The sequence below is a fragment of the Ambystoma mexicanum genome, chromosome 3p, assembly GCF_040938575.1.
Source record: "Ambystoma mexicanum isolate Mex_15411 chromosome 3p, UKY_AmexF1_1, whole genome shotgun sequence".
Classification (NCBI taxonomy): domain Eukaryota; kingdom Metazoa; phylum Chordata; class Amphibia; order Caudata; family Ambystomatidae; genus Ambystoma; species Ambystoma mexicanum.
In genome coordinates this window covers 891,317,063-891,331,671 of record NC_090925.1, presented here as the reverse complement: position 1 = coordinate 891,331,671, position 14,609 = coordinate 891,317,063, and the positions used below count along the sequence as shown (strand labels likewise).

At 49.5% G+C, this 14,609-nt stretch overlaps 1 protein-coding gene across 4 annotated transcripts in view; it reads left to right on the top strand.

The window, feature by feature from the left end:
- Positions 1-14,609, top strand: part of CHD6 (chromodomain helicase DNA binding protein 6) — a 2,307,824-nt gene that overhangs the window by 1,325,542 nt on the left and 967,673 nt on the right. For all 4 annotated transcript variants that reach the window (XM_069652122.1, XM_069652123.1, XM_069652121.1 and 1 more), the window contains exon 23: positions 2,957-3,046. In XM_069652122.1, coding sequence (XP_069508223.1) covers positions 2,957-3,046 — 90 coding nt within the window. The remainder of the gene's footprint in view (positions 1-2,956; positions 3,047-14,609) is intronic.

Sequence of the window (14,609 nt, the reverse complement as noted above, 5' to 3'; positions counted from 1 at the left end):
CATTCTACTAGGGGTGTGGCTGCCTCCACTGCTCTGCAGAGGGGTGTTCCCATTCGTAATATTTGTGAAGCGGCCATGTGGGCCTCTGTCCATACTTTTGTAAAACACTACTCCCTGGATTCTATCCATGGGCAATATTTAGCCTTTGGTAAGGCGGTCGTCTATTCTGCAATTTGATTGGGCATTCTAAAATTCTAAATTCTTTTCCCTCCTCCATACGTTGGTACTGCTTTGGGAGTCTGTCATAGATGTGGAATACGTCAGAGGACACAATCCCCTCGAAGAACAAGTTTCTTTCTTACCTGGTAACTTTCTTTTGATGGGATGTTCCTCTGACATATTCCACATCGCACCCTCCCAGCCTGCCCCTCTACAGAATTTCTTATGCGATTGCAGCTTACGTTTCCGCAAGGCTTTCTGTAGTCATGCTGGCAGAAGATCGTTCTGAGGAAAAAACCATAACTGAGGCTGGAGTCGTCGTGTGTCCTACTTATAACATCCGGTGACATTGGCTCGACGTAGGCCCTCGAGGAACAGCGTATCGACGTCATCGTTGCAGGATGCAGAAGAATTTCCGAAGCAGCACAGCTGTGGTGATTACTGTCATAGATGTGGAATACGTCGGAGGAACATCCCATCGAAAGAACGTTACCAGGTAAGAAAGTAACTTGTTATACTTGCAGGAAGCTAAGCATGAAGGGGGGAAAAAGGGTTACCAGAAGTGAAGTGTGAATAAGACCCTGAAATACAAGACATTGAATGGGTACAGAATAAGAAAGTCAAACTAAGGAATTTGAAACACAGACGCAAGACACTGAAGAGCCTATGTCTGAGCAGGAGAGCTAAGTGTTCCTGGTTTCGCGGCCTGTGATAGGTGGACCGTGTGGTCTGACAACTGCGCCCAAACCAGACAACCCCTATATATTGACAAGGAAACCTACTATTGTGTCAAAAGAAAACTATTATTGGTGTATTGAAAGGTTGGGGAAGGGAACCCTGAGCTATGAAGAATTGCTGGAGCTCATCTTAAAGACAAAGCCTCAAGATACTTCCTTTTGTGACAACTGTAACATTGAGCTTGGGGAAAGGAACCCTGAGACTTGCTGCAATGAAATGGTATTGAACTTAAGGAAGGGAATCCTCTTGATATTTAAAAAGGTGTAGAATTGTATTACCTTATATCCAAGAGAAGGTAACAAGAACACTGTGGTGAACTTGTTGGTACTCCGGGTGGAGAAGCTGAAGAATAAGCCTGAGCTGGAAATAGCTCAGAACATTACTTTTGGAACACTGTTTAGTTTATGGTTGAAATCCCTACACATTGTTTTGTTTTACTTTTGAGGGCAAGCATAGGTTTTGGACACAGACAGACTTTTAAGTTGAACTTACTGACACAGACTAGCCTTGTTTTCTTTAGGTAGGGAAAGCCCACCTTAGCATAGGGCAAGTTAGGCCTTACACCATTCTGACATTTAAGTTAAAGATATTTCTGTTACCTTGAAACTGTTGTCTGTGTCTCCTTCCATGAGGCCAATCTCGGAGTGGATAAGGTAGCCAATTTCCACCACACCAGTTTATCGGTTCTGCAGCTAACAATCATGTTTTTTATTTCAGCTCTGTTTGAGCCATTGCATTGTTATACTTTTAGGTGGCTCACACTTAAAGTGATTTTCCTGGTGGTCCTCAAATCTGCAGACTAGGTGAGCAAGCTCCTTACTTTATTTTCTCTAAGAAGAAAGTGTCTCTGAGGGGGGTACCAACCTTCTTTTCCAAGGTTGTCAGATTTCCATCTTTAATCTAATGTGGAGGAGAAGCTTTACAATCTGAACCCCAAAAGAGTTCTTGCATACTATATCTTTTGGGCAATTGATGTCAAAAAGATGTCCATCTCTCTATTTGTTTCTCTGGCCCTTGTGCACGCAGGGCTGTTACTGAGCATACCCACTCCAGGTGCATTGTCCTCTGAATTTGGGTGTTATGACCTGACTGGGAAAGAAGTGCCAAAAGAGCTTGGTGCCTTTTCTCACTGATACCTGGGTGCCATCTCTGCCCTGCAGATGAGCTTCCATCATTTTGGACATTTGGCAGGTGGCTACTTGTGCTTCCTCGTACACGTTTACCAAACATTAATGGCTGGAATCCATAGCCGCTCAAGATACACACTTTGTGAGTGTTCATGGGTTTTCTGGGATAGGTTTTGGTTTCTGGCTCCTCTCTCCCACAACTGTTGTTCTGCTTTGGGCATCTATCTAAGATGAGGAATCTGCAGGAAGACGGAATCCAGTAGATGAACAACTTACTTAATAATGCGATTTTCTGATGGATTAATCCTTACTCCCCCAGATTTCTCATCGCCCAACCGTCCCGTCTTAACTGACATCTTGATCACCCCTTCCTGTTAGGTGATCCTTCAGCTGCTGAGTGCTAGGGAATAAGGCCCAGCGGAGGTCATGAGGTGCTAATTGTGCCATGTAATGCTGTACCTGATGTCATGTCCATTGTCTCGGGCACCCAACAATGCTAATTGGAGCTGATGCATAGTTATACTAGAGCCCCTGGTGGCCTGAATATGTTTCAGAGAAAGCTGGTGGCGAAGAAGATTAAATGTATCTAAAATGTAGATTGAGTGGAAAGGCAAATCCATCAGAAAGAACATTACCAAGAAGTAAGTGATTTGATCATATGCGCAGTGTGCACATTTTTTTTTTTTTATATTTGTATTGAGTGCAATAATCCTACACAATACTGCGACCCTGAGAAAGAAAGAAATGGTAATATAATTAAATAAAGCAACAGACAACTATCCCTAAAACATTTGATACTCTTAAATGGCAATTTAAGAATAGTAATGCAGACAAAATGAGAATGAAACAAATAAAATGGGGGATAACATGGCAGGCTGCACATTTTCTAATTGTGTCCTGTTTCTTAAACAAGGCCTCTTTTATCTTCTTAGGGTACTTTTGCGAGTCCGAATGCTATACTACCTGAAGGCTGAAGTACTGGGTGCAGCAGCTGATAAAGCTTTAAATGGAATTTTGGCCAGGTACAGCAAAGAAATTGGATGGATTAGAATAATTTTGATAAATTGTCTATTGTTGTGTCTTTGTGAAAGAGGCAGTGGTTACAAATAGTAGTATTCTCTTTTTAAATAAAAAATGGATCGAAGATGTTTTCCTATATTGTATCTCTTGTATATTCACTAGGTTATTTGAATAGTTAACTGTGATAGTCGGCTATCCTTAATAGCTTAGAAGATCATTTTGCAGACTTTCTATAACATTCTAGGTTTTTCTATGAAGTTTGATGTTACAACCCAAACACCACTTTTGCAGATAACCAGAAGGATCTTAATATGCAGTGTTGAATACTGGTTTAGACGAATAGTTAAGTCTTGTGGCTTTTCCTCTTAATGCCATTGTTCTGTTTTATGTTGGGCTGTGCGCTTTTTAAAACTACTAATGTGGTTTTTCTATCCCTTAAATGGGAGTAGTTGTCTGGGAAATATTGCAACCATGCCAACCCCTTACAGTTCACATAATCTTTTGGCCCCTCCACTTTCCTTGAGGAGATACATACCTTCACCCAAAACTCCCATTTGTTGGTTTCCCTAATATTCAGAAACCGTTACTGGGAGAAGAATGCTGCTGCTTCTACTTTTTTTGCCACAAAGGGTATGTTTGTGATCTGCTGTACTGAAGTGGTGCTCTTTCTGACTTCTCATTATCTCCTCCTTTTTATGTTTTGCTTTTTTGCCATGCTGGGCCTTACAAAACAAGCTTAAATTGTGAATGTCTTGCAACTCTTGGATGCTGTATGGGCAATTGCACCCCTTGTAGTGGTGCTAACCTGGCTGGGGGTATTCATGCCAGTCTCAGGTTTCCACTCTTCATCCAGGTGGCAAGAGTCCATGTTGCTCTGTATACCCATTTATTATTATTGTTATGTTAAAATTGATATAGCGCAAACCTAGCTCGGAAGCAGTGGAGTGCTGTACAACAGGATTAGAGTAACATTAAAAGGCAAGAGTGTGTAGAGACAGACCGTAACGCAGTACTGTGTGTGTACGCAAAGTAGTGAACACAGTAGAATTAAGTTGAGTTGCAGATAGAGATCCCTGTGTGTAGTAAGTAGCCTCAAAGTCTACGTAATGTCAAGGTGTGACTGAAATAGCCAGGTTTTCATCTTGTTCTGAAAAGGAGGAGAGAAGGAGCTGTCCAGTTTGCTACTGTGATTGAATTCCACAGGACCTTAGCCGATGAGGTGAATAACTGTTTCCTAGTTTTCTCCTTACACCCTATGTAGTCTAGAGTCTGGCAATGGTCCTACTTGCTCGAATGTTAAGAACTGCCAAGGCGTTTTATACCTTAGCCACCAGGTAAGGCGGTGAGGCAGCAGAAGTAGCCTTAAAGGTGATGCCAGCAATTTTAAACAGGATTCTAGCTGGTAATGGTAACCAGTGCAGATCACTTAGGATGGAGAAGAGCCAGTCAATCTTGTGGGCCCCTGTGAGGATGCACGCCGTGTACCTGGAGCCTTGCAAGTAGGGCATTTTCCACATCTATGTGAGAGATTCCCAGAGCCAGCCGTTTGCGGTGTGATGAATCTAATGGTATCATCACTTCTTTCCCTGACGTAGCCTCTCACTATGTGGCCAGGGGATGGCAGCCGCTACCTAATCCTGAACCTGAGGGCAGCTATATGAGGGGGTACCACCTGGGGAGAGGCGACCCTCGGGAGAGAGACACAAGATCTTCGGGGAAAGACACATATCCCCTATTCCCCTTTAGGGATATTCCCCCTGTTCCTCAAGCCTTAATGGCCTATTGCGCCACTCGTCCTCTTCCATGTACTGAATCCAATCCAGTATTAATATTCCCCAACATGATAACCAGAGTAATACATGAATTACTGAGACAAGGAAGAAGCAGGGAGCAGTTATGATTACTCCTGAAAGAATCCCATACCAGCTTCCTCAACAACACAAAGAATTATGCATCAACTACTGAGACGAGGAAGAGACAAAGAACAGTAAAGATCACTAAGGCTGGGAAACCTACGCTGCAGTTTAATTTTTGGAAACTCTTTAATCGGACCAGGAAGTTTAAAACCCACGCAACCGACAGCAGTGAGAGAGCTGCAGACGCTGAGCTGTGCGTTTGCGGAACGTTGCCGGAAAAGACGCAGCAGGAAAAGCTGCCAAATCTAATCCGTCCATCAGGAGGAGGAATCGGAGTGCAGAGGATGCGCTACCGAAGACTGGCATGGCAGAGGCGCAGCAGATGACAAGTCGCACGCCAAGCCCATAATCCGAAGATTACAGAAGCAGAGAGGTGCAACAGACACTTGGAGCACCCAGTAAGCCCAGAGAAGCAGAGAGGGTTACCGGGTTGCCTGAAAGTGTGCGCTGATTCGAAAAAGCTATCCGTAAGCAAAGTGAAGGAGCTGAAAGACCCAAAAGCTATTCCACAAACTGGTCGTTTAACCCGCATCTTAAAGGGAAAGAAAGAGAAAACCGTGTAAAGGTGAACAAACTTGAGAGAGGGGCAAACTCCCAATATATGAAGTAGAGATCCATTCAAGGAATGATTCACCAACATTGGGCTGCTATTGTTTCATGGGTAAAAGAGAATTGTAATAAAATGATGGCACGAAAGTCCTGGTAGGAGAGTACACCAGGTGAAGAGAAATATTGTATGGAAGTCGTGGTAGGAGAAAATACGGATGAAGGTAAAATGTGCAAAAGACTGTTAAGAAGCCTTGACAGAAGAATGGACTAGGCCAAATCAAGTGTGCGTATAAGAGAATCTCAATGAAGATATATGCCCTTGAAATTGCAAAGTTGAATAGGAGTGATGAAGAGCCTGGCAGGGGACTATACTGACTTTGCCGACATCAAGGGAAGCCTCCCTCCCAGCAAAGTCACCTGTAGCAGAGCCTCTGTACTACGAGGCATACCGAGCTGTGGGGCATCCAATCCTGACTCAATCATGAAAGGTAAGCCCTTTGGACCGCCAGGGGGCGCGGAGCATGCTGGACGTGTGAGACCAGCGCTCCTCCACCGCCGCAGGGCCTAGCACTCTGAGCCAATCCCCGGCCGGGAGTTTGGAGTAACCCCGATGGGAATGTGTGCCCCCGCGGCAGCAGCCCAACAAATCGAGCGCTCATTCAAAAGTGGATACAGCCTGGCCCCGATCTGAGGCCCCGCTCGCTGAGCAACAGAGAGGACACCTTTTCGGACGCCATGCAGCGGAGCCACTGGGGGCGTCACATCTCGCGGTGCCCCAGGCCTCAGCCGGACCCGCCGCGGAGCCCGGAGCCGCCGGTCATTGCCTTTAAGGCTGCGGCCTGCGCCCATAACACCGAGAGGACAACGCAGGAGCACACCCCCCACCGCACGTGGACGCCGAGCGGGCCCCGGAGCGCTGCCCCGGTGGTGTGTGGACATCGCGCGGGGCCAGGGACGAGTGGAGCGTCCTGGTGGGAACCCCCCCCATCACCAAGAACCGCTCCGGTGCAGACCACCAGCAGCAAATCAGGACTCCGGGGGCTTCCCGACCCATCCCCCGCGCACGGAGGCCTACTCGAAAAGGAGCCCCCAGTGAAGGGGTTCGGGCCCACAATGGACGTGTGGCGGCCCTCGACAGCCCGACGAAGGTGAGGAGCGCAGGGGGGAGAACTGATACCTGAGACTCGGCGGACTGTGTTTGGCCCACCCTCCGGCGCCCTCTGGGCACGGACCAGCACAACTCACCCCGTAAAAGCTGGCACGCCCTTCCCCCCTGGAGTACAGGGATCCACCCGGAACATTTCAGCCGTGACGCATCTGGGGAAACAGGCCCCAATCACAATCTCAGCCCCCCCCTGAGGACCTGAGCCATCGCCAGGGTCCTCCCCCCACATGCGAGCTTGCCTCCGTGGAAGCGCGGAGGGCCCAAGACGACTGGAGGAAACCTTAAGGCATTAAGGCAGGGTGAGAGGCGCCCCCACCCAAACTCCGAAGTGCACCTAGAGACCGGAGCCCTGGAACCGACCCAGCCCACGTGTGCAATCCGCTCCCTCCAACGCTTCTGCCGGTCCAACGCACCCCTCGGTGAACCACACAGTCACCATGCCTTCAAGTGCTGACCCCCTGCCGCAGTGCTAACGAAGGACGACCTCAAGGACATCCTCCAGGAGATTAAAGCGATTCGATTGGACATACAAGCCTCTATAGTTGATCTCAGGGGGAGAGTGGAGACGCTCAAGGAAAAAATGGAGGGAATGGAAAACAACCACCTCCAAATGGACCTGTTAGACATGAAATACGAAGCGAGGCTAACGGACCTAGAAATCAGAGAGGAGGACATAGCCCTGAAAATGGACGACCTAGAGAACAGAGAACGCCAAAACAACCTGTGTATTATGGGTGTGACTCAACAGAGAGGCGAGACTGCCGTAGACGTGGGGAGAAAGGTTCAGGGCCTCATCAACCAACTCTTCACACTCGAGGGGGGCAAGGAAGTCCAGCTGGAAAGAGCCCACTGAGGGGGAGGGGGAGGTGGAGCGAGGGGCGGCCCAAGGTCCATAGTTGTGCGCTTCCTCCGCTACAGAGAAAAAATGGAGGTCCTCGAGAAAGGGAGAAGGCTGGAGAGCTTCTTGTTCGAAGGAGACACTGAGGATTTTGCAGGACCTCTCGGCTTTCACTCTTACCCACAGAAGAGAGTGCCGGCCACTCACCCAGTGGCTCACCAGCCAAGACATAAAATACAGGTGGTCCTTCCCATTCGCCTTGTCTTTCGAATCAGGAGTGGACTATAGAGTGACCAGCGGCAAGGAGGCATCGCAACTGCTGCAGGTACTCAAAGGGGATACCCCAGAGGAAGGAAACGAGATGGAGGTGCAAGAGCCTCGGAGCACCAGAAGGGAGCTGGAGGGCCCCTGGTCCACAAAGAAGATGATAAAGGGCCGAAGGAAATTCAAGAAACTAAACACCCCCACAACGGAAGCCGAAGGGGACTTAAGTGGTCAGTGGCTCGCTATTAGAGAAACCGAGAGATTGAATCAAACAGCCTCGGCCGGGGACGCTGAGCTTAACAAGGGGACTGCGGTGGATGAACTTATATTCACCCTGGTGGCTTGCCCGTTGGCAAGCGTCATGATAAAGAGGGGGGGGGAGGAGGGAAGGGAGGGAGTTGGGGGGCGGGGGGATTTTGGGGACCCACACAGTCTCAAAACCACATTGGAAGGCGGCAGCAAGCACAGATCCGGGAAGACGGTACACACAAGACAAGGACCCAATGGCAGACAATGAGAATAGGGGCCGGGCTGAGTCACTGAGAATTGGTTCACTCAATGTAAAGGGTCTGAACTCCCCAGCAAAGCGCTCCCTCTTGGGGAGGGAAATGAAGAATGCTAAAATAGATATCCTCTTCGTACAGCAAACCAGAACGGTCACGGGAGAGGAGAGGGCCATCCCGGGAGCACACGTGGGCCAGACCTTCTGGGCATCCGCTCCCACGAAACTGAGTGGAGTCGGGATCATCCTGCAGAGAAACCAGAGACTCTCAGAGGTAACCAGGTGGGGGAGGGAGGACGGTAGAGCCATGATTATATCGGGTGACTTCCACAACTCCAGGGTCGCCCTAGCTGCTATCTATTGTCCTCATGTGGGCCAGGTTGAATTTCTCAAAGAGGCGATGGGAGAGATAATGGCCAGGACAGAGGGGCTCCTTATACTGGGTGGAGACTTTAACATGTGGGCAAATCGGGAATTAGATCATAGTGGAGGGGCCCTCCCGCTAGGCAGCCGAGGGGGTAGACCCCAGGGGAAATTCCGGGAGCTGATGTGGGGCTATGGGCTCGTGGACACATGGAGGGAATTGCATCCGGAGAGAAAGGGATACACCTTCTACTCAGCGGTCCATGGCACCAGAACGAGAATAGATTACCTTTTCATGGGGCACCAGAACATGAGCCGAGTGAAGTCCTGCATCATCTGCTCGGTTAGCTGGTCGGACCACGATATGGTCTGGGCAGATATTAGTGTATTGGGTCTGAAGCCCAGAGAATCCCTGTGGAAATGCAATGACCTCCTGCTAAGGGATGTGGTTTTTAAGGAGGAGATGGAGAAGGCGATCAATGAATATTTTGAACTGAATAACACGGGTAAAGTCAACATGGAGACAGTTTGGGAGGCAGAAAAGGCGACGTAGAGGGGTGTTCTGATTCGAGAGGGGGCTTCCAAAAAAGGACTAGGGCTCTCCTGGCTCATAGGCTACGGGCGCAGATAATAGCATTGGAGGCAACTGAAGGGAAGAGTGATGAGGAGAGGGTAAGGGACTTGGGGGATGCAAGAGAGAAAAGGCAAGAGCTGAGAGCATTGGAGATGGGGAAAATTGTAGCGGGCCTCCAACACCTGCATCAAAGGTATTATGAAAAAGGGGATAAAGCTGACGCCATGCTGGCGGCCAAACTCCGTGGCCAACGGAGAGATAGACGGGGTGTCAAGGATCTCATGCAGGGATGAGGGGACAAAAAAGGATCCCGAGGGAATAGTTGAGGAATTTGCAGGGTTTTATGAGACTCTCTATGGGAGGGGAAGGAGAAGCGGAGGCGGAGGCACTGGGAGCATACCTCAGAGGGGTAACGTTACATGTGATGGACCCCCCCAGAGGCATCAGCCTTAGACACCCCAATAACGAGCGAGGAGGTAGTCAAGGCAATATCGGGTCTTAAGCTGGGCAGAGCCCCCGGGGAGGACGGATTCACCGCAGGCTTCTATAAGGCCTTTGGAGGCCTACTAGCGGGGTTTTTGGCGGGCCTATTCACAAATATCATGAGGACCGGGAGTGCGCCTCCATCTTTTGGCAAGGCACTGATAACAGTGATCCCGAAGGAGGGCAAAGATCCAACAGACTGCCGGTCATATAGACCAATTTCCCTCCTGAATGTGGACGCTAAACTGTTCACCAGGATCATAGCCACGAGATTAGACAGCCATATGCTGGTACTCATCCACTCCGACCAAGTGGGCTTCATACAAGGGAGACGGGGGGCGGACACCCTCCGAAAAACCCTGCACCTCATGATGGAAGCGGCCCGAAGGGCGACAACCCTGTCCTGGTGGCCATCGACGCCGAAAAGGCGTTCGACAGGGTGGACTGGGAGTTTCTACATGGAGTCCTTGTCAAACTGGGCTTTGGCGAGGGAATCAGGCGATCCATTAAGGCCTAATACACAGACCCCTCTGCTAGAGTCACGGTAAATGGTCACCTGTCACGAACATTCAGCCTTCAAAGGGGGACGAGGCAGGGCTGCCCCCTCTCCCCAATCCTGTTTGCCATGACCATGGAAATACTCACAAAGTACATCAGATGTGCCCCGATGGTCCGCGGTATTGACGCTGGAGGTCGGACCTTCAAGCTCGGCCTCTATGCAGACGACATACTGCTCCACCTGAGGAAACCTACTAGTTTGGTCCCGGCTGCTGTTCGGGTTATTGAACGGTTTGGCCAATTGTCAGGCTTCAGGATGAACATTGGGAAGTCAATGATCTTCCCCTTTGCCCCAGATGCAGACAGGGACCTCACGGATCTGTCCCCCCTGGGGTTTCAAATTCGTACCGAAGGGATTAAATACCTGGGGATCAACATCGTCCGGCCCCAAGAAGATCTAAGCCTGGCAAATTACCCCCCGCTGTTTGACAACTTATTCAAAGATATGGAGACATGGGTTAAGGGGCAAATCTCGTGGATGGGAAGGATAAATGCCGTAAAGATGAACCTCCTCCCCAGGGTCCTGTATGTTTTCCAGATGCTCCCTTTAGAAGCTCCGGAAACACTCCTTAAAGAAGCCAAAAAATGCATAACGAAATTCATATGGCAAGGCCAGAGACCCAGAATAGGTTATGAAACACTCACCCTCCCCAAGGATAGAGGGGGGGTCGGCCTCCCAGACTTATGAACTTACCACAGAGCAGCCCAGCTCAGAACCCTGGCCCCCCACCTCAGAGAGGACCCCAACAAACAATGGGTCTTTCTTGAAAACTCCCTCCTGAGCCCTGTCACAGTGGGTGAGTGGTTATGGGTCCCGATGAAAAAGCTCCCAAGGAGAATTAGGGATCACCCAATACTAGTAACAATGTGGAAGGCGCTGGAGGTTAAGGGACACAGTGAGAATGTGACCACTTGGCCCCTCCCCCATGAGTCATATCTGGTCCACACCAGTTTTAGAGGAAATCCCAGGCCATGAACACTATCAGCCCTGATTTGACGCGGGCCTATGTAGAGTTGGTCAGTTGGTCAGGGAGGAGTCCTTTATAAGTATCCAGGAGCTTGAAGAATCCTTGGGAATAGGTAGGCTCTCCCCACTCCTCTACCTGAGACTTAAGGGAATCCTAATGAAACCAAAACTAAAGCCCAAATTACAAAGAAAACTCACCCAGTTGAGAAAATCTTAGATACCCATGTAGAAATGAAAGGCCTCATCTCACTCCTTTACTCGGCTATTTTAACCCCCCGGGAGGGAACCACCAAAAGCCTCAGAGGGAAATGGGAAAGAGACTTGGGTTGTAGGATCGGAGACGGCCTCTGGGGGCGACTCTGTAGTAGATCATTTAAGACCTCGATTTCCTGCCAATACAAAACCCATGCTGTTAAACTCCTGCACAGATGACAGTATGACCCGATCACACTCTCTAGGATGTTCACAGACATAATCCCCCTTTGCTGGCATGGATGTGGGGAAAGGGCAAACTATTGGCACATGTGGTGGACATGCGGGAAGGTCCAAACTTATTGGGCCGAAGTCCTCAGCTAGCTGAAAGAGGCGGTAGAAGGTGTGCTCCCACTGGACCCGATGTTGATACTGTTTGGCCTGCAGCATAAGGATGACCACTGGGAAAAATTACCGGACCTCTCACACTCCCTACTGCTGGCAGCCAGAGCGGCTCGTGCTAGAACGTGGAAGAGGCCTGCCCTCCCCACGAAGAAAGAATGGGTGATGATTGCCAAAGACATATTCCTTATGGAAAGACTTACAGCGGCTTTACATGGTTCAAGTACCCAAATAGAGACAGACTGGCTGCAATTTCAAGAGGTGTTTGGAGATATATAGGCCACATTCTGAGACCCTCAAGCGTCCTTGGCCCGGCCCAAAAACAAGCCCCGACATGGAACGAATGGCCTTGGAACTTGGAGAGCCGGTTGGCCACTGGCGGAGAAAACCCAGATTGACGCTGCCCTATGCCGCATCATTTCTATAAGCAGACTGCATTGCTTGGGATGCTGTGGGGGCTGGGTGGAAGGGTGGGGGAACAAACGCAGGGAATAATGGCCTATAGTTTGATTTGTTGAGGGCGATTGCCCAAATCCTGTAATTTGTGTACCTATGCTGTTGTTTTCAAAAATCAATAAAAATTGAATAAAAATAAATTAAAAAAAAGGTAAGCCCTTTGGGAGCTCATTGCACATCAAGGGGCGCTCGCTGCATCACGCATAGTACTCCAAGGCAAATTTCTTAACGGGAACAATTTGCGAGATGCAAGTGGAGTGTGCATCTGCAACCTTATGGGTTTGATACCTGGGCCACACTGTCTTTATTACAAACATCTTCCAAAATGGCTGCTCTTTTTTCCATCACTGGAGTGCTTTTTTTCATCTCGCACCATACGGTTCTGATTGGCTGCAGTGCGCCTCATATTGCCCAATTAGGTAGCCAGCAGGCGAAAGCCAGCCCCCACATGAGGCCTGCTCTTAAGGCTCCTGTCTATGCGTGTCCAGGCCTGGGAAGGCCCCCCTCCTTCTTTCGCCTATGCAGCAAACCATGGAACAGTCACCAGGAAGGCAGCCTGCTACCCCACAAACTTGGGCCTCTGCAACTCTACGCCCCCTGCAGAACACCAGTGAGTGATGGCTGGACATTGGCATTGCCTCTTCACTAACCCTAACAATGGTGTGCCTACAGCATTCCGCCTTCATTGCCTTACTTAATCTCACTTATTCCTTCTATAATCACATAGTGTCTTTTTTGCAAATTCGAAACCTGGTGTTGGTTTAACATCTCTGCACCCATCTGCAGTACTAAAGTATTCCCTTTGCATCTGTTCTCTTGTTTGCCTTGGTTACTAGGCCACCTGGTGAGTTTGTGCTCGGACTGTACAGTGAAGCCACTCCTCTTTCTTCTGACTACCCTCTGCCATCCCTATGGCACTCAGCATCTCCCCTATCTTCTCTAACTGCTACACTTTTACTTAGCCTCCCTCTTTCACGAACTCTGGAAGGAAAAAGCTTAAAAAAAATATCCTGACCACTAACCCGGACCTCCCTATTGCAGATACTTATGTCAGTGCAACTTCCAGACAGATCACTGCTATCCTCTATTCTGTCCCCTCTCCAGATCTATGGACTCCTCATCCCTTTTCTCTCCTCCCACATCCTCACTCATTACTGCTGGCAATAAATGGGAAGTGCTCTTGGTGGGCTTTGCATCATCCAGGTGTATCATTAATGTCTATCACACTGGCACTATTTTGGTTCAGGGTCCTCAACCCAACCTTCTCCTCTTTGACAGGTTCCTGCCGTCCCTTATTAACTTCCTTCCCACACCTGCTACTGCCTCTTCCACTCTCTGTCCCCCCTTCTGACGGGTGTACCAGGCCCCTGTAGCTCTCCTCGGAAAACCTTGAAAGGTTGAGACCTCTTGCATCTAGCCACACTTAATCCTCGTTCTGCCATCAAACAGCCTGCCGGCATCTGCCTTCTCCTTGAAGACCTTGACCTCGATATCCTGACTCTTACTGAGACGTGGTTCAATGCCAGCTCAATCACTGCTTTTGACTCACTTCTCCCAGATGGCTAAGATCATCTCCAAGCCTCGCCCTAACTCTGCTGGTGGTGGGGTTGCTCTGATCTTACCTGAGTGGGTCCCTTCGTCCCTCATACCCACCCAGCCTTACTCTTCCTTCAAGAGCCTGGTTTGCAAGCTGGTCATCTCTCCTACCTCCTCTCTGGCCATTGCCACTATCTACAGGCCACCTGGCTCTACCACCCTGTTGGTCTCTGAATTGGCTGATTTCTCCTCCTCTCTCCTCACAACCATCTCTAAAAATGTCAACATCCACTTTGCCTCCTCAATCACGGCATCCACTCTCTTCCGTGACCTTTGCACCTCGCTCTCCATTTCCATTCTTCCTTCTGGCCCTGCCCACTTGGATGGACACACCCTTGATGCCTTCATCCACACTGATCTTTCACTCTCCTCCCCACTGATCACTCCAGTCTCCTGGTCAGACCACTCTCTCCGCTTATCTCACCTGGGTCCTCTCGGCCCTCTGACCGCACCTCCCCCAGCCCTGCCAACCGCATGCACGAACATCCGTCCGATGAAACGAGTGTCGGCTGCTGCCTTCGCATCATCCTTCATACCCTTTCTCCCCACTAAAGATTCTACCTCTGACTCTGCTCTCAGCAACCCCCATCTTGCCATTACTAACACCCTTGACATTCTCTCCCCAGTCATGAGGATCCATCTGAAACATGCTGTCATGCGTAACACCTGGTACGACTCCGAACTCGCAGCCCCGAAACGCAAGTGCAAAGCTGTGGAACGGAAGTGGCAGACCTCAGGCT